Raw genomic sequence first — 20931 nt, forward strand, 5'->3', positions numbered from 1 at the left:
TACAGAGAAAGGGAAGTGGCACTGTGCGGCTATACACATGTACAGGAAGCAATATAGAGCAATTATATACAGAGAAAGGGAAGTGGCACTTTGCGCTTATACACATGTATAGGAAGCAATATAGAGCAATTGTATACATAGAAAGGGAAGTGGCACTGTGCAGCTATACACATGTATAGGAAGCAATACAGAGCAACTGTATACAGAGAAAGGGAAGTGGCACTGTGCGGCTATACACATGTATAGGAAACAATATAGAATTATATAAAGAGAAAGGGAAGTGGCACTCTGCAGCTCCCCCATACATGTATAGGAAGCAATATAGAACAATTATATACAGATAAAGGGAAGTGGCACTGTGCACCTATACACATGTATAGGAAGCAATATAGAACTGTATACAGACAAAGGGAAGTGGTACTGTGCAGCTTCCCCCATACATGTATAGGAAGCAATATAGAACAATTGCAAACAGAGAAAGGGAAGTGGTACTGTGCGTCTCCTTATACATGTATAGGAAGCAATATGGAACAATTGAATACAGAGAAAGGGAAGTGGCACTGTGCAATTTTAAAATGTGAACATACACAAACGCCACCATGTCACCACATAACTGACCCCACGGAGGACAGGTCCAGCACAATATACATTATGTAATACATTTAGCTGAATCCCTCAATAGGAAACATCCGGCCTAGGGCTGCTATGAAACAGCTGATACTCTAGGAGCAGTGACTCAAGAAAGTTTGGGAACCACTGGCATAGGGCACTGGAAGTGGTACTGTGCTGTGATTCTTACATGCACAGGGAACGATATAGAACAATTGTATACAAAGGATGGGAAGCGGTACTGTGCTGTTTGCATGTATACACAAAATAATAGTATCCAGGATATTTAAGATCAGAATCCTCCGAAGACACATAGAAGACATTGTAACTTATATGTGGGCAACTTAGAACGCTAATGAGCTGACCAGAAGAACAAAGCAGCAGTACATAATCAGGTGCTGAGGTTACCAGACCCCGAAAGCAACACTGTCTCCATGTTGTTTCTTATTATGTGCTGCCTCCGGCCTGCAGGCTCCGCTGTGGTGAAATCAAATAGTGGGGAATGTCCAACCCATATCGCTGGCCTCCATTGAAAGACAAGGCTGTCCTACCCAACGATCATTTATTACATGTACCCACACTTATTGGGGTACCTCCTCTGGAACCCCCACCATAACTAGACAGCAGCTCTGCAGAACTGGTCCAACTGGGGAGCAAATATTTTGCGGATGAGAACGGTGCAGTAAAAGCTGCGTCCGATTGGACAGAGGTGCAGGTCAGCCAATCAGGCGACACATCCACATTTACATCCCTGTCCATAGAAGACAAGACTCCCGGGTGTGGGGCGTAACGCAGAACTGCCCGGAGAGGCGGCGGCCCTTCACAATTTGTCCGCAATACAAATGAAGCAAGTTTATTATTGTGGTCCAATGTATTAGCAATTGGTAACTGGCTTCTATTGGATAGAACAAGATTGTGAAGGACACACAAAATGGAGGTGTACAGGAAATCATGCGACGCTGCGATTACCATAATATACGTGCGCAGCTAAGGTTGCGTAATGCTCTGCAGCAGATCACACAGAATCCTACTGGAAACTGTACGTCACCAGCGCTTTCTATTCTGGCGCAGAAGTCGGGAGCGCCGTTCCTGCGCTGGATCCAATATTTTCCAGCTGCCGCGGAATCGCAACGTTTGGTTACCGTTATGATGTAAAGGAGGGCACCGCTCCCATCTAAAGTGCTAGACTAGAGGGACAGTTATTAAGGGGTTCGGATGATAGGTCACCAGTCAATATGTCTACCCCATATGGTCGACAGGTACAAAGGGTCGACGTGTAAAAAAGCAGCAGTGCTCAAGGTCGACAGGTACAAAAAGGGTGATAAAAAGTTAAAATGGTCGACAATGTTTTTTTGTTAAATAAAAGTTACGACAGGGAATAGTAACCTGTGCCAAGCACAGCGAGGCACCTTACGGGATGCACAGCGAGGCACCTTACGGGATGCACAGCGAGGCACCTTACGTGATGCACAGCGAGGCACGAAAGGGGCGCTGTACATTAATACTACTTTTCCACAAAAACACTACTTCCAAGCCGGGTCAGACCCGGGATTGACCCAGTTTACACTGCAGCGCTGACCTGGGATATACCTGGGTCGGCGCTGTTCACACTACAGCGCTTGGAGATGACGTCACAAGAGCACAAATCTCCCGGAACAGCGCAACGGCCGACCGGTGGATGACTGCCGACAAGCAGGGTGCGTGTGGACGGATGCTGACACACCGGAGACAATCAGGGAGACATTACAGCTGCCCCACATGCTAAGCGGGGATGGGGTAGAATCCGGAACAGTCTGGACCATGCGGGGAGGCTGGAACCTCTCCCTCCCCAGTGATGGCCGTCATGAGACAATCACCACACTGTAAACGGGTTACCCCATGCCGCCTGACCCGTGTAACCCGTTTCCACTAAAGCTCACCCAGGTCTTTCCCGGTAAAAACATTGCTAGGTACCCGGGGAGGATTCCCGGGTGACTAGATCCAGGGAGAGCCGCTTCCACTGACAACCCCCGGCTGGTGCGCCTCCATGTGCAAACACCCGGGATCTCCAGGTCCGTGGGAAAGGGGAATAATTGGGGTCACATGTGGTTTAAAAAAAATAATGTCACCCAAATATAAAAAAACAAGTCGGCCTTTTCACCGTGTTGACCTCTTGTACCCGTCGACCTTTTCAGGTGTCTACCGTTTACATGTTGACCTACTGACCTATTTACGGTCGGCCCAGTGATCCACACCCATTATTAAGGTGTATAAGGGTCTAAGCGCCAAGGAGGGCGGCTATATGAAGAAGAAGAAGAAGAATTCTGTATAAATAGATATTATCTTTGAATTTGCTGCCCGGACTTCCTACAGAACGTCTTTCCTATACATATATAACATTAGCAGGAGGAAAGGTGCCAATACCTGACATGAATATTGCCGACGCATAGAAGACCGTTACCACGCATGAATATAGCCGACACACAGAAAACCGTTACCTTGCATGAATATCGTCGACGCACAGAAGACCGTTACCTGGCATGAATATTGCCGGCACACAGAAGACCGTTACCTGGCATGAATATCGCCGACGCACAGAAGACCGTTACCTTGCATGAATATCGCCGACGCACAGGAGACAGTTACCTTGCATGAATATCGCCGACGCACAGAAGACCGTTACCTTGCATGAATATTGCCGGTACACAGAAGACAGGTACCCGGCATGAATATCGCCGACGCATAGAAGACCGTTACCTGGCATGAATATTGCCGACGCATAGAAGACCGTTACCTGGCATGAATATTGCCGGCACACAGAAGACCAGTACCTGAAATGAATATCACCAGCACACATTAGACCGTTACCTGCCATGAATATTGCCGACACACAGAAGACAGCTACCACGCATGAATATTGCCGACGCACAGAAGACCGTTACAACGCATGAATATTGCCGACGCACAGAAGACCGTTACCACGCATGAATATTTCCGACGCACAGAAGACCGTTACCACGCATGAATATTTCCGACGCACAGAAGACCGTTACCACGCATGAATATTGCCGACGCACAGAAGACAGTGACTCGGGCAGAGCAGGGCTGGAGTAATACATATTGGTAACTGAGTTAGGAGAACGCTGTCCCCACCTCCCAGCATCTGCACTCTCAGCCTAGCGTCGGCTCCAGGAGTACATCACCAGGGGAGGGGAGAGGGGGGCGGTGGGAGTCTCCATGAAAGGGGTAGAGCTAAAGTCTCATCTCTACCATAACACAAAGCCACGTGTGTGCGCTCACATCCAAACACAGAACGCTGGATGCCAGCGGGCCTGCTGAGCCCTGGGACGCGTCATCCTCGGGGACGCTAAAGCAACTACAGCGCACAGCGACTGGCTAGTAAACGCGCCCCAATTACAGGCGGCAGCTGCGGAATACATACAAAGCGCTGCCAGCCCGCTGGCAGGACACAATCACCGCTCACGCTTCTGCGGAGCCAGAAACTTTGTATCACTTGTTATTTCTGTGGACGAAACGGCTTCATCGTCGGACGAGTTTTGTATGGCGATTCCCAGGCCTGAGGCGTACGCAACACGATACCTTCCCCAGCTGCGGGTGTCATGTATAACTGGTCATGGCCGATACATGCAACATGTAAATGCACCCTCTGCAACAGGGGCACAATTCCAGCATGCAAAAGGTTAATCTGCCCCCCTGCGACACCCCCCCCCCATCCCCTCTCACTTATCAGACCCCCTAACACATTCACACTACAGGACCAGCATGACATTACCCTGCTAACACGCTGCTACAGCCCCCTCACTGGGGTGGGCACCAGGCATATCCTGCTTAGTCTGGTGGTGGGAGGCAGAGACCCCCCCCCTCAGCTTTATACAGACTAGATTAACCCTTCCAGAAAGAGGGATGACAGCAGCCGGAGGTGACACAGACGTAACACCCACCATGGGACATAAACTCGCTGCTGATGGGTTTGCAGCATATGGCAATGCGCAGAGCAGAGCGTGCCAGACTACTGGGAGCTGACTTTTGATTGGCTTGAAGCTTTATATTAAAGTTTGCAATTTTCCTTTATACTGCCACTTTGTAAATCAGTGATGTGCTAGAACATAGGCTGAATTCTGGCCTGACTTTTCAACTCTCACCAAAGTTTGGGGGAGGTGCTCTCATGACCCCCCTCCCCCCTTACCCCCCAACATATGGCTGTCAAACGACATCCGTAGGCTTGCCACAAATATTGGGGGGGGGGGGGGGGGTGCTCTCCTATACATGATGTGTCCCGTATGTCTGAAATGACGGATGCCACCGCTGAATTACAACCAGACCCAATCTACGCCGGCAGAAAGTCGCCTTATAAGAACTATGACCAACTTTGTGTCAGGCGCCGGAGGAGACCCGGCCAACGTAGCATGCACGAGAGGAGCGGGCTTATACCTGTACTAGCACCGTAATTACATGGCTGGGAAAGTTTTGCCAACTAGGACCCACCGGGTACAGAATCCCCACCAAACACCAGGAGCGCCCAGGTATCCATTTAATGGGACAGGTAACACAATGAGGAGCAAGGGCATGAACGGGTTAATACAAACACCTCCTCACGCTGCGCCCCCCCCCCCCCATAGATGCCAAAGTCAGTAGAACAAAACAAACAGAGTTTCCCCAGCGCCAGAGACCCCCGCCCATACACTCCCCCTCCACCAACTATCTGCAGCCCAAGAACAAAACCCTTTCCATTACATCCAGCAGATTGCATCCCAAAAGAGCCGCAGCAGGGAGCTGGATAACCCCTCGGGGAGGGGGGGATACAAGGGGGGTACTCCCTATACAGAGCAGCCTAGTAACAGGATACAAGGGGGGTACTCCCTATACAGAGCGATTACAGAGAAGCCTAGAAACAGGATACAAGGGGGGTACTCCCTATACAGAGCGATCACAGACGGAGAAGCCTAGTAACAGGATACAAGGGGGGTACTCCCTATACAGAGCGATTACAGAAGGAGAAGCCTAGTAACAGGATACAAGGGGGGTACTCCCTACACAGAGCTATTACTGACAGAGAAGCCTAGTAACAGGATACAAGGGGGGTACTCCCTATACAGAGCGATTACAGACGGATAAGCCTAGTAACAGGATACAAGGGGGGTACTCCCTATACAGAGCGATTACAGACGGAGAAGCCTAGTAACAGGATACAAGGGGGGTACTCCCTATACAGAGCAGCCTAGTAACAGGATACAAGGGGGGTACTCCCTATACAGAGCGATTACAGAGAAGCCTAGAAACAGGATACAAGGGGGGTACTCCCTATACAGAGCGATTACAGACGGAGAAGCCTAGTAACAGGATACAAGGGGGGTACTCCCTATACAGAGCGATTACAGAAGAAGCCTAGTAACAGGATACAAGGGGGGTACTCCCTATACAGAGCGATTACAGACGGAGAAGCCTAGTGACAGGATACAAGGGGGTACTCCCTACACAGAGCAGCCTAGTAACAGGATACAAGGGGGTACTCCCTATACAGAGCGATTACAGACAGAGAAGCCTAGTAACAGGATACAAGGGGGGTACTCCCTACACAGAGCAGCCTAGTAACAGGATACAAGGGGGGTACTCCCTATACAGAGCGATTACTGAAGGAGAAGCCAAGTAACAGGATACAAGGGGGGTACTCCCTATACAGAACGATTACAGACGGAGAAGCCTAGTAACGATACAAGGGGGGGGGGGGTACTCCCTATACAGAGCGATTACAGGAGAAGCCTAGTAACAGGATACAAGGGGGGTACTCCCTATACAGAGCGATTACAGACGGAGAAGCCTAGTAACAGGATACAAGGGGGGTACTCCCTATACAGAGCGATTACAGACGGAGAAGCCTAGTAACAGGATACAAGGGGTGTACTCCCTATACAGAGCAGCCTAGTAACAGGATACAAGGGGGGTACTCCCTATACAGAGCAGCCTAGTAACAGGATACAAGGGGGGTACTCCCTATACAGAGCGATTACAGACGGAGAAGCCTAGTAACAGGATACAAGGGGGGTACTCCCTATACAGAGCAGCCTAGTAACAGGATACAAGGGGGGTACTCCCTATACAGAGCGATTACAGAGAAGCCTAGAAACAGGATACAAGGGGGGTACTCCCTATACAGAGCGATTACAGACGGAGAAGCCTAGTAACAGGATACAAGGGGGGTACTCCCTATACAGAGCGATTACAGAAGGAGAAGCCTAGTAACAGGATACAAGGGGGGTACTCCCTACACAGAGCTATTACTGACAGAGAAGCCTAGTAACAGGATACAAGGGGGGTACTCCCTATACAGAGCGATTACAGACGGAGAAGCCTAGTAACAGGATACAAGGGGGGTACTCCCTATACAGAGCGATTACAGACGGAGAAGCCTAGTAACAGGATACAAGGGGGTACTCCCTACACAGAGCAGCCTAGTAACAGGATACAAGGGGGGTACTCCCTACACAGAGCAGCCTAGTAACAGGATACAAGGGGGGTACTCCCTATACAGAGCGATTACAGACGGAGAAGCCTAGTAACAGGATACAAGGGGGGTACTCCCTATACAGAGCGATTACTTAAGGAGAAGCCTAGTAACAGGATACAAGGGGGGTACTCCCTATACAGAGCGATTACAGACAGAGAAGCCTAGTAACAGGATACAAGGGGGGTACTCCCTATACAGAACGATTACAGACGGAGAAGCCTAGTAACAGGATACAAGGGGGGGTACTCCCTATAAAGAGCGATTACAGACGGAGAAGCCTAGTAACAGGATACAAGGGGGGTACTCCCTATACAGAGCGATTACAGACGGCGGCTCAGATAGACCTGATTCTCCGGATAACAGCTGGTGTCGGAATGACTGGGCAAACACACAGCAGACACCTCCAGGCCCTTATCTGGCAGAACAGTAGGCAGCAGCTATAAAATACCTTTTACTGTCTTTGCTACCTGCGTAACCTGTTTTTTTGGCTCATACACCTGGAGACTCGGGAGCAAAGCTTACAATCTAATCTCAAAACTTGGAATCTCTCAGAGATGGCCCTGCGCGGGTTAAAGGAAGAGGGGCAGACATCATCGTACTTTTGCGGACACCCAAGGAGACGCAATTGGATTAGGGACTGCTGGAGCTGACAGGCGGATAACGCCATCACAGGCACAAACTCCTAAACTCGGGACCAACTGCTGACCGGCACCTTCTGGCTGCCAGATGGGCCATTCCCCTCCCACAACACAACCGCATGCCCGGGGAGGGGCACTCATGGGCGTAGGCATGTGCCATGGGCCACCCCAAACAAGAAAACAACAGGGCACAGAAAGGAAGAGGCGGCTTTAAGGAGGTGCTGCATCCCCTGAGCCGACCCCAGACATGGGATCTGGGGACAAGTTCACACAGCAAGGGATCTAGAACCTGAAGTAATAGGTGCTACGGTTACCTGGGAGTATCCTAATACAATACCGAGTAGACCCCCCTACCCCATCCTGTCTGACAGAGGTCTCCACTGAGGTATCACTACACCCCCAATAGTGCAGGCTTCACACTACTCCAATCACAGCAACAATGTATCACTCCAAAACCCCAATCCAGCACAATGTGACCCCCATGCTGCGATGTCACCTCCATTCATACTCCCAGAGCTCTGGAACAACCCCACCATCCTTCTCAGCAATACACCCAGCACAACAACGCCCTTCAAAAACTCCCCATGACCCCTTACAAATACTGGCAACAATATAAAATCAACAAAAAAGTTTTCCCCAATATTCCCAGCACTGTAACTCATCCTACAGCCCCTCCCCAATACTCCCAGCACTGTGAATCACCTCGCACCCCCTCCCCAATACTCCCAGCACTGCAACTCACCTCGCACCCCCTCCCCAATACTCCCAGCACTGGGATTCACCTTGCACCCCTTCCCCAATACTCCCAGCACTGTGACTCACCCCGCACCCCCTCCCCAATACTCCCAGCACTGTGACTCACCTCACACCCCCTCCCCAATACTCCCAGCACTGTGACTCACCTGGCACCCCCTCCCCAATACTCCCAGCACTGTGACTCACCTGGCACCCCCTCCCCAATACTCCCAGCACTGTGACTCACCTCATACCCCATCCCCAATATTCCCAGCACTGTAACTCACCCCCCCTCCCCAATACTCCCAGCACTGTGACTCACCTCGTACCCCCTCCCCAATACTCCCAGCACGGTGACTCACCTCGTACCCCTTCCCCAATACTCCCAGCACTGTGACTCACCCCACAGCCCTCCCCAATACTCCCAGCACTGTGACTCACCTCGTACCCCCTCCCCAATACTCCCAGCTCTGTGACTCACCTCACAGCCCCTCCCCAATACTCCCAGCAGTGTGACTCACCTCACACCCCCTCCCCAATACTCCCAGCAGTGTGACTCACCTCGCATCCCCTCCCCAATACTCCCAGCAGTGTGACTCGCCTCGCATCCCCTCCCCAATACTCCCAGCAGTGTGACTCACCTCGCATCCCCTCCCCAATACTCCCAGCAGTGTGACTCGCCTCGCATCCCCTCCCCAATACTCCCAGCAGTGTTACTCACCTCACCCCCCCTCCCCAACAGACCCAGCACTGTGACTTACCTCACACCCCCTCCCCAACAGACCCAGCACTGTGACTCACCTCACACCCCCTCCCCAACAGATCCAGCACTGTGACTCACCTCGCACCCCATCCCCAATATTCCCAGCACTGTAACTCACCCCCCCTCCCCAATACTCCCAGCACTGTGACTCACCTCGTACCCCCTCCCCAATACTCCCAGCACGGTGACTCACCTCGTACCCCTTCCCCAATACTCCCAGCACTGTGACTCACCCCACAGCCCACCCCAATACTCCCAGCACTGACTCACCTCGTACCCCCTCCCCAATACTCCCAGCTCTGTGACTCACCTCACAGCCCCTCCCCAATACTCCCAGCAGTGTGACTCACCTCACACCCCCTCCCCAATACTCCCAGCAGTGTGACTCACCTCGCATCCCCTCCCCAATACTCCCAGCAGTGTGACTCGCCTCGCATCCCCTCCCCAATACTCCCAGCAGTGTTACTCACCTCACCCCCCCTCCCCAACAGACCCAGCACTGTGACTTACCTCACACCCCCTCCCCAACAGACCCAGCACTGTGACTTACCTCACACCCCCTCCCCAACAGACCCAGCACTGTGACTCACCTCACACCCCCTCCCCAACAGATCCAGCACTGTGACTCACCTCGCACCCCCTCCCAAATACTCCCAGCACTGACTCACCTCGCACCCCCTCCCCAATACTCCCTGCACTATGACTCAGCTTGCACCCCTCCCCAATACTCCCTGCTGTAATTCTGCCCGCAACCCCATCCTAATAATCCCTGTAGTCTGTGACTCACCCCACATCCCCTCCCCAATACTCCCAGCACTGTGACCCCCCCCCCACTCTCTCCCCAATACTCCCAGCACTGTGACTCACCCCACAACCCCTTCCAAATACTCCCAGCACAGACTTACCCCACACCCCCTTCCCAATACTCCCATCACTGTGACTCACCCACACCATCTCCCCAATACTCCCAGCACTGTGCTCCCCCCCACAACCCCTTCCCAATAGTTCCTGCACCGACTTACCCCACACCCCCTTCCCAATACTCCCAGGACAGACTTACCCCACAGCCCCTCACCAATACTCCCAGCACTGTAAATCACCCCACACCCCCTTCCCAATACTCCCAGCACTGTGACTCACCCCGCACCATCTCCCCAATACTCCCAGCACTGTGACTCACCTCGCACCCCCTCCCCAAAACTCCCAGCACTGTAAATCACCCCACAACCCCTTCCCAATACTTCCTGCACCAATTTACCCCACACCCCCTTCCCATTACTCCCAGCACAGACTTACCCCCACCCCCTTCCCAATACTCCCAGCACTGTGACTCACCCACACCATCTCCCCAATACTCCCAGCACTGTGCTCACCACACAACCTCTTCCCAATACTTCCTGCACAGACTTACCCCACAGCCCCTCACCAATACTCCCAGCACTGACTTACCCCACACCCCCTTCCCAATACACCCAGCACAGACTTACCCCACACCCTCTTCCCAATACTCCCAGCACAGACCTACCACACAGCCCCTTCCCAATACTCCCAGCAGACCTACCCCACAGCCCCTTCCCAATACTCCCAGCACAGACCTACCCCACAGCCCCTTCCCAATACTCCCAGCACAGACCTACCACACAGCCCCTTCCCAATACTACCAGCACAGACCTACCACACAGCCCCTCCCCAATACTACCAGCACAGACCTACCACACAGCCCCTCACCAATACTCCCAGCACAGACCTACCCCACAGCCCCTTCCCAATACTCCCAGCAGACCTACCCCACAGCCCCTCACCAATACTCCCAGCACAGATCTACCCCACAGCCCCTCACCAATACTCCCAGCACAGACCTACCCCACAGCCCCTCACCAATACTCCCAGCACAGACCTACCCCACAGCCCCTTCCCAATACTACCAGCACAGACCTACCACACAGCCCCTTCCCAATACTCCCAGTACCTACTCACAAATACAATACTCTCAGTACTTCTGTGATTGGACAACACAACCCAGATGCTCCCTGCACCGTTACTTACCGCTATGACCCGCCCCCCGCTTCCCAAACACACGCGCCATACCCCCGGTACCGTTACACCCCTCCCGCACTCCGAGCTCCCGGCGCCGTTCCCCCCTCACCTCTATCTCGAAGTCGGGCAGCTGGAAGGCTGCGCGGAACAGGGAGCAGAAGTGAGCGACAGCCGGTACCTGCCAGCAGGAGCGGAGCTGCCCCAGGGCATCGTCTGGGGGCATTCCGAGGGCAGCTCCCCGAGCCCGGTTACAGCGTGCGGGCAGCTCCGGGTACAATGTGAGCACCGGCCGGGGAGGGGCAGATGGAGGGGGCGTCGCCGGGACAGCGGGACACGCCCAGACCACGCCCATCCGCCCGCCACTGCAAACAGTAGTCTTTCTGCGAGCGCACGGGCTCATTATACTCCTAATACTCCTCCTGATATTACTCATACTCCTGATACTCCTAATACTCCTCCTGATACTACTAGTCATACCCCTGATACTATTCATACCCCCGATACTGCTATTCATACTCCTAATCACACTCCTGATACTGCTAATCATACTCCTGATACTCCTAATTATACTCCTGATACTATTCATACCCCCGATACTGCTATTCACACTCCTAATCATACTCCTGATACTACTAATCATACCTCTGATACTATTCATACCCCCGATACTGCTATTCATACTGCTGATACTCCTAATCATACTACTGATACTAATCATACCCCTGATACTGCTAATCATACTCCTGAAACTCCTAATCATACTGATACTGCTAATCATACTCCTGATACTCCTAATCATACTCCTAATACTGCTAATCATACTCCTGATACTACTAATCATACTCCTACAGATACCAATACTACTAATCATACTCCTAATAATACTCCTGATACTACTAATCATACCCCTGATACTATTTATACCCCCGCTACTGCTATTCATACTCCTAATCACACTCCTGATACTGCTAATCATACTCCTGATACTCCTAATCATACTCCTGATACTATTCATACCCCCGATACTGCTATTCATACTCCTAATCATACTCCTGATACTACTACTCATACTCCTGATACTACTAATCATACCCCTGATACTATTCATACCCCCAATACTGCTATTCATACTGCTGATACTCCTAATCATACTACTGATACTGCTAATCATACTCCTGAAACTCCTAATCATACTGATACTGCTAATCATACTCCTGATACTCCTAATCATACTCCTAATACTGCTAATCATACTCCTGATACTACTAATCATACTCATACAGGTACCAATACTACTAATCTTACTCCTAATACTAATCATACTCCCGATACTGCTATTCATACTCCTGATATTACTAATCATACTCCTGATACTGCTAATCATACTTCTGATACTACTAATCATACTCCTTATAATACTACTGATATTACTAATCATACCCCTGATACTAACCATACCCCCGATACTGCTAATCACACTCCTGATACTACTAATCACACTTCTGATACTACTAAACATACTCCTAATAATACAACTGATACTACTAATCATTCTCCTGATACTACTAATCATACCCCTGATACTAATCATACCCACGATACTGCTATTCATACTCCTGATACTCCTAATCACACTCCTGATACTCCTAATCATACTCCTGATACTAATCATTCCCCCTATACTGCTATTCATACTCCTAATCACACTCCTGATACTGCTAATCACACTTCTGATACTCCTATTCACACTCCTGATACTACTAATCATACTCCTGATACTAATCATACCCGATACTGCTATTCATACTCCTGATACTCCTAATCATACTCCTGTTACTACTAATCACACTCCTGATACTGTAATCATACGCCTACAGGTACCAATACTACTAATCATACTCCTAATAATACTCCTTATACTACTAATCATACTCCTAACACTCCTCCTGATACTACTAATCATACCCCTGATACTAATCATACCCATGATACTACTAATCATTCTCCTGACACTACTAATCATGCTCCTGATACTAATCATACCCCTGATACTAATCATACCCCCGATACTGCTATTCATACTCCTGATACTACTAATCATACTCCTAATAATACTACTAATCATACTCCTGATGCTAATCATACTCCTGATACTACTAATCATACTCCTATAGGTACCAATACTACTAATCATACTCCTAATACTAATCATACTCCCGATACTGCTATTCATACTCCTGATACTGCTAATCATACTTCTGATACTACTAATCATACTCCTTATAATACTACTGATATTACTAATCATACCCCTGATACTAACCATACCCCCGATACTGCTAATCACACTCCTGATACTACTAATCACACTTCTGATACTACTAAACATACTCCTAATAATACAACTGATACTACTAATCATTCTCCTGATACTACTAATCATACCCCTGATACTAATCATACCCCCTATACTGCTATTCATACTCCTAATCACACTCCTGATATTGCTAATCACACTCCTGATACTCCTATTCACACTCCTGATACTACTAATCATACTCCTGATACTAATCATACTCCTGATACTACTAATCATACTCCTACAGGTACCAATACTACTAATCATACTCCTAATACTAATCATACTCCCGATACTGCTATTCATACTCCTGATATTACTAGTCATACTCCTGATACTGCTAATCATACTTCTGATACTACTAATCATACTTCTTATAATACTACTGATATTACTAATCATACCCCTGATACTAACCATACCCCCGATACTGCTAATCACACTCCTGATACTACTAATCACACTTCTGATACTACTAAACATACTCCTAATAATACAACTGATACTACTAATCATTCTCCTGATACTACTAATCATACCCCTGATACTAATCATACCCCCTATACTGCTATTCATACTCCTAATCACACTCCTGATACTGCTAATCACACTCCTGATACTCCTATTCACACTCCTGATACTACTAATCATACTCCTGATACTAATCATACCCCGATACTGCTATTCATACTCCTGATACTCCTAATTACACTCCTGATACTCCTAATCATACTCCTGATACTAATCATTCCCCCTATACTGCTATTCATACTCCTAATCACACTCCTGATACTGCTAATCACACTCCTGATACTCCTATTCACACTCCTGATACTACTAATCATACTCCTGATACTACTCATACCCCGATACTGCTATTCATACTCCTGATACTCCTAATCATACTCCTGTTACTACTAATCACACTCCTGATACTGTAATCATACGCCTACAGGTACCAATACTACTAATCATACTCCTAATAATACTCCTTATACGACTAATCATACTCCTAACACTCCTCCTGATACTACTAATCATACCCCTGATACTAATCATACCCCTGATACTAATCATACCCCCAATACTGCTATTCATACTCCTGATACTACTAATCATACTCCTAATAATACTACTAATCATACTCCTGATACTAATCATACTCCTGATACTACTAATCATACTCATACAGGTACCAATACTACTAATCATACTCCTAATACTAATCATACTCCCGATACTGCTATTCATACTCCTGATATTACTAGTCATACTCCTGATACTGCTAATCATACTTCTGATACTACTAATTATACTCCTTATAATACTACTGATATTACTAATCATACCCCTGATACTATTCATACCCCCAATACTGCTATTCATACTGCTCATACTCCTAATCATACTACTGATACTGCTAATCATACTCCTGAAACTCCTAATCATACTGATACTGCTAATCATACTCCTGATACTCCTAATCATACTCCTAATACTGCTAATCATACTCCTGATACTACTAATCATACTCATACAGGTACCAATACTATTAATCATACTCCTAATACTAATCATACTCCCGATACTGCTATTCATACTCCTGATATTACTAATCATACTCCTGATACTGCTAATCATACTTCTGATACTACTAATCATACTCCTTATGATACTACTGATATTACTAATCATACCCCTGATACTAACCATACCCCCGATACTGCTAATCACACTCCTGATACTACTAATCACACTTCTGATACTACTAAACATACTCCTAATAATACAACTGATACTACTAATCATTCTCCTGATACTACTAATCATACCCCTGATACTAATCATACCCCCGATACTGCTATTCATACTCCTTATACTCCTAATCACACTCCTGATACTCCTAATCATACTCCTGATACTAATCATTCCCCCTATACTGCTATTCATACTCCTAATCACACTCCTGATACTGCTAATCACACTCCTGATACTCCTATTCACACTCCTGATACTACTAATCATACTCCTGATACTAATCATACCCCGATACTGCTATTCATACTCCTGATACTCCTAATCATACTCCTGTTACTACTAATCACACTCCTGATACTGTAATCATACGCCTACAGGTACCAATACTACTAATCATACTCCTAATAATACTCCTTATACTACTAATCATACTCCTAACACTCCTCCTGATACTACTAATCATACCCCTGATACTAATCATACCCATGATACTACTAATCATTCTCCTGACACTACTAATCATGCTCCTGATACTAATCATACCCCTGATACTAATCATACCCCCGATACTGCTATTCATACTCCTGATACTACTAATCATACTCCTAATAATACTACTAATCACACTCCTGATACTAATCATACTCCTGATACTAATCATACTCCTGATACTACTAATCATACCCCTGATACTAATCATAATCCTTATACTAATCATACCCCTGATACTAATCATACCCATGATACTACTAATCAGTCTCCTGATACTAGTAATCATACTCCTTATACTCCTAAAAATACTCCTGATACTACTAATAATACCCCTGATACTAACCATACCCATGATACTACTAATTATTCTCCTGATACTAGTACTCATACTCCTGATGCTAATCATACCCCCGATACTGCTATTCATACTCCTGATACTCCTAATAATACTACTACTGATACTACTAATCATACCCGTGATACTAAGCACACCCATTATACTACTAATCATACTCCTGATAATACTAGTCATATTCCTGATACTGCTAATCACACTCCTGATACTCCTAATAATACTACTGATACTACTTACCATACTCCTAATAATACTCCTCTTGACACTACTAATCATACTCCTGATACTGCAAATCATACTCCTACTAGTACCAATACTACTAATCATACTCCTAATAATACTCCTCCTGACACTACTAATCATTCTGCTAATAATACTACTCCTGACACTACTAATCATACTCCTGATACTACTGATCATACTCCTAATAATACTCCTCCTGACACTACTAATCATACTCCTGATACTGCTAATCATACTCCTACTAGTACCAATACTACTAATCATACGCCTAATACTCCTCCTGACACTACTAATCATACTTCTTATAATACTCCTCCTGACACTACTAATCATACTCCTTAAACTGCTAATCCAGCTCCTAGTAATACTCCTGATACTACTAATCATACTCCTACTGATACTACTAAGCATACTCCTGATACTACTAATCATACTCCTCGTAAAACTACTGATACTACTAATCATACTCCTACTAGTAGTCATGCTTCTAATAATACTCCTAATCATACTCCTGATACTACTAATCATACTCCTAATAATACTCCTCCTGACACTACTAATCATACTCCTAATAATACTCCTCCTGACACTACTAATAATACTCTTGACACTACTAATCATTCTCCTAATAATACTAATCCTGACACTACTTTTCATACTCCTGATACTACTGATCATACTCCTAATAATACTCCTCCTGACACTACTAATCATACACCTGATACTGCTAATCATACTCCTACTAGTACCAATACTACTAATCATACTCCTAATACTCCTCCTGACACTACTAATCATACTCCTTATAATACTCCTCCTGACACTACTAATCATATTCCTTAAACTACTAATCCAGCTCCTAGTAATACTCCTGATACTACTAATCATACTCCTACTGATACTACTAAGCATACTCCTGATACTACTAATCATACTCCTAGTAAAACTACTGATACTACTAATCATACTCCTACTAGTAGTCATGCTTCTAATAATACTCCTAATCATACTCCTGATACTACTAATCATACTCCTAATAATACTCCTCCTGACACTACTAATCATACTCCTTATAATACTCCTCCTGACACCACTAATCATACTCCTTATACTACTAGTCAAGCTTCTAGTAATGCTCCTGATACTACTAATCATACTCCTAATAATACTTCTACTGATACTACTAAGCATACTCCTGATACTACTAATCATACTCCTAGTAAAACTACTGATACTACTAATCATACTCCTACTAGTACTAATACTACTAATCGTGCTTCTAATAATACTCCTACTGATACTACTAATCATACTCCTAATAATACTCATACTAATACTCCTTATACCCCTAATAATACTCCTGATACTACTAATCATACTCCTACTAGTATCAATACTACTTATACTCCTAATAATATTACTGATACTACTAATCATACTTCTGTTAGTACCAATACTACTAATCATACTCCTACCAGTACCACTTCTACTAATCATACTCCTACTAATACTCCTGATACTACTGATCAGACTCCTGTTAGTACCAATACTTCTAATCATACTCCTACTAGTACCAACACTACTAATCATACTCCTAATAATGCTACTGATACTATTAATTATACTCCTGATATTACTAATCTTACTTCGAATAATACTACTGATACTGCTAATCAAACTCCTGATAATACTACTGATACTGCAAATTATACTCCTAATATTACTATTGATACTGCTAATCGTACTCCTAATCATACTCCTGATACTACTAATCATACTCCTAATAATACTCCTCCTGACACTACTAATCATACTCCTTATAATACTCCTCCTGACACTACTAATCATACTCCTTATACTACTAGTCAAGCTTCTAGTAATGCTCCTGATACTACTAATCATACTCCTAATAATACTTCTACTGATACTACTAAGCATACTCCTGATACTACTAATCATACTCCTAGTAAAACTACTGATACTATTAATCATACTCCTACTAGTACTAATACTACTAATCGTGCTTCTAATAATACTCCTACTGATACTACTACTCATACTCCTAATAATACTCATACTAATACTCCTTATACCCCTAATAATACTCCTGATACTACTAATCATACTCCTACTAGTATCAATACTACTTATACTCCTAATAATATTACTGATACTACTAATCATACTTCTGTTAGTACCAATACTACTAATCATACTCCTACCAGTACCACTTCTACTAATCATACTCCTACTAATACGCCTGATACTACTGATCATACTCCTGTTAGTACCAATACTTCTAATCATACTCCTACTAGTACCAACACTACTAATCATACTCCTAATAATGCTACTGATACTATTAATTATACTCCTGATATTACTAATCTTACTTCGAATAATACTACTGATACTGCTAATCATACTCCTGATAATACTACTGATACTGCAAATTATACTCCTAATATTACTATTGATACTGCTAATCGTACTCCTAATAATACTACTGATACTGCTAATCATACTCCTGATACTACTAATTATACTCCTAATAATACTACTGATACTACTAATCATACATCTACTAGTACCAATACTACTAATCATACTGCAAGTAATACTCATTATACTACTAATCATACTCCTGATACTGCGAATCATATTCCTGATACTGCTAATCATATTCATAATACTACTGCTGATACTGCTAATCATACTACTGATACTAATCATACTCCTACTAGTGCCAATACTACTTGTCATACTCCTAATAATATTAATTATACTACTAATCATACCCTGGATACTGTTAACTATACTCCTACTAGTACCAATACTATTCATACTCCTAATAATACTCCTGATGCTATTAATCATACTCCTACTAATACTACTAATCATACTCCTAATAATACTACTGATACTGTTAATCATACTGTTGATACTACTAATAATAAACCTGACACTGCTAATCATACTCCTGGTAATACTCCTAATACTACTAATCAGATTCAGAGTGAGGACAGCGTTGAGGACAGCAGCTCTAGTTTGCAGCTACCAAACTATATAAAGAATCAGAACGGTCCTGTACGCTGGTTACATGAAATTTGGAATTTCTTACACTGGTTGTATTATCAAATATAAGATACTCACACTGAGACTTTTAAGTGTATTTAGGGACATCATCCAAACTTTTACATCTCTTCAGTTAGAGTTACCGCTCTTACATATAAAAAAACACCCCTGAGGAAGTCTGGTTAGACGAAACGCGTTGGGTGATTAGACATAGTGGGTGGACAGACTGTCATTTGATCTCCTCCCCGGCTGGGGGGTACAGCAAGTCCCATTAAGATCATGTCCCACAAATGTTAAGATCAATGTAAGAGTCTTTTATTATTTCACAAAAAGATTTGAATACATTTTATGGAAGCCTTGGATTAATGAATGTTATCCTGTCTGGGTGAATCTAGTGAGAGGGTTTCTTTCATAATCATTCAACTCTCCGTGGTCAAATCCAAATCGTAGGACTATCCTATAAAGAACTAAAAAGAGACATGTTATTAACATACGTTTGAGCGCTCTCCGTACAACCATCTTTTCTGTTGAATTACTGGTTCTCAGAAAGACCAAAAGAAGGAAGTATTCCCTATTATGGGCACACTCGGACTTTGTGACAGTATTCTTAAAGTCTAATATCAATAATGATATTTGACCACTAATATTAAAATATAACTTTTATTTGTATCTTAAAACATCTGCGAAAATATTGTGCATGTGAGAAAGAAGTGCAAAAATAATAAACAAATGTGAAAATGAAACTAAAAATTCGGTCACTGCTATCTATTTATTCTTCACTCTTTCAAGTGTTTAGAATGTATCCATATTTGCTGCAATAATCTTTTATTGAATGTCCAAGAGATAGATACCTAGGACAACGTAGGACAAATCATATATACCAGACAGGACCTGATAGTGTCTGATTATTAAATTTGGAAATAGTGATGCGCACACTTCCAAGAATGAGAGAGATTGTCAATTGAGAGTGATAACCCAGTCCTTAACAGCTCTCACAGAGGTACATTTAAAAGGATACCATTGTTTCCATTTGGACATTCAATAAAAGATTATTGCAACAAATATGGATACATTCTAAACACTTGAAAGAGTGAAGAATAAATAGATAGCGGTGACCGAATTTTTAGTTTCATTTTCACATTTGTTTATTATTTTTGCACTTCTTTCTCACATGCACAATATTTTCGCAGATGTTTTAAGATACAAATAAAAGTTATATTTTAATATTAGTGGTCAAATATCATTATTGATATTAGACTTTAAGAATACTGTCACAAAGTCCGAGTGTGCCCATAATAGGGAATACTTCCTTCTTTTGGTCTTTCTAAGTATATATAATTTATTCCCAGGAGCACCTCCCAC

The 20931-nt window shown here is 44.9% G+C and overlaps 1 protein-coding gene across 1 annotated transcript in view; it reads right to left on the minus strand.

Moving 5' to 3' along the window:
• The window catches only part of LOC134933825 (chromatin remodeling regulator CECR2), a 114576-nt gene extending 102925 nt beyond the window's left edge, over positions 1-11651 (minus strand). Inside the window, exon 1 of the mRNA XM_063929316.1 lies at positions 11397-11651. Within this exon, the coding sequence (XP_063785386.1) occupies positions 11397-11639 (243 nt within the window). The 5' untranslated portion in view covers positions 11640-11651. The remainder of the gene's footprint in view (positions 1-11396) is intronic.
• Positions 11652-20931: the final 9280 nt, after the last annotated feature.

Source organism: Pseudophryne corroboree, chromosome 6 (assembly GCF_028390025.1).
Source record: "Pseudophryne corroboree isolate aPseCor3 chromosome 6, aPseCor3.hap2, whole genome shotgun sequence".
Lineage (NCBI taxonomy): Eukaryota > Metazoa > Chordata > Amphibia > Anura > Myobatrachidae > Pseudophryne > Pseudophryne corroboree.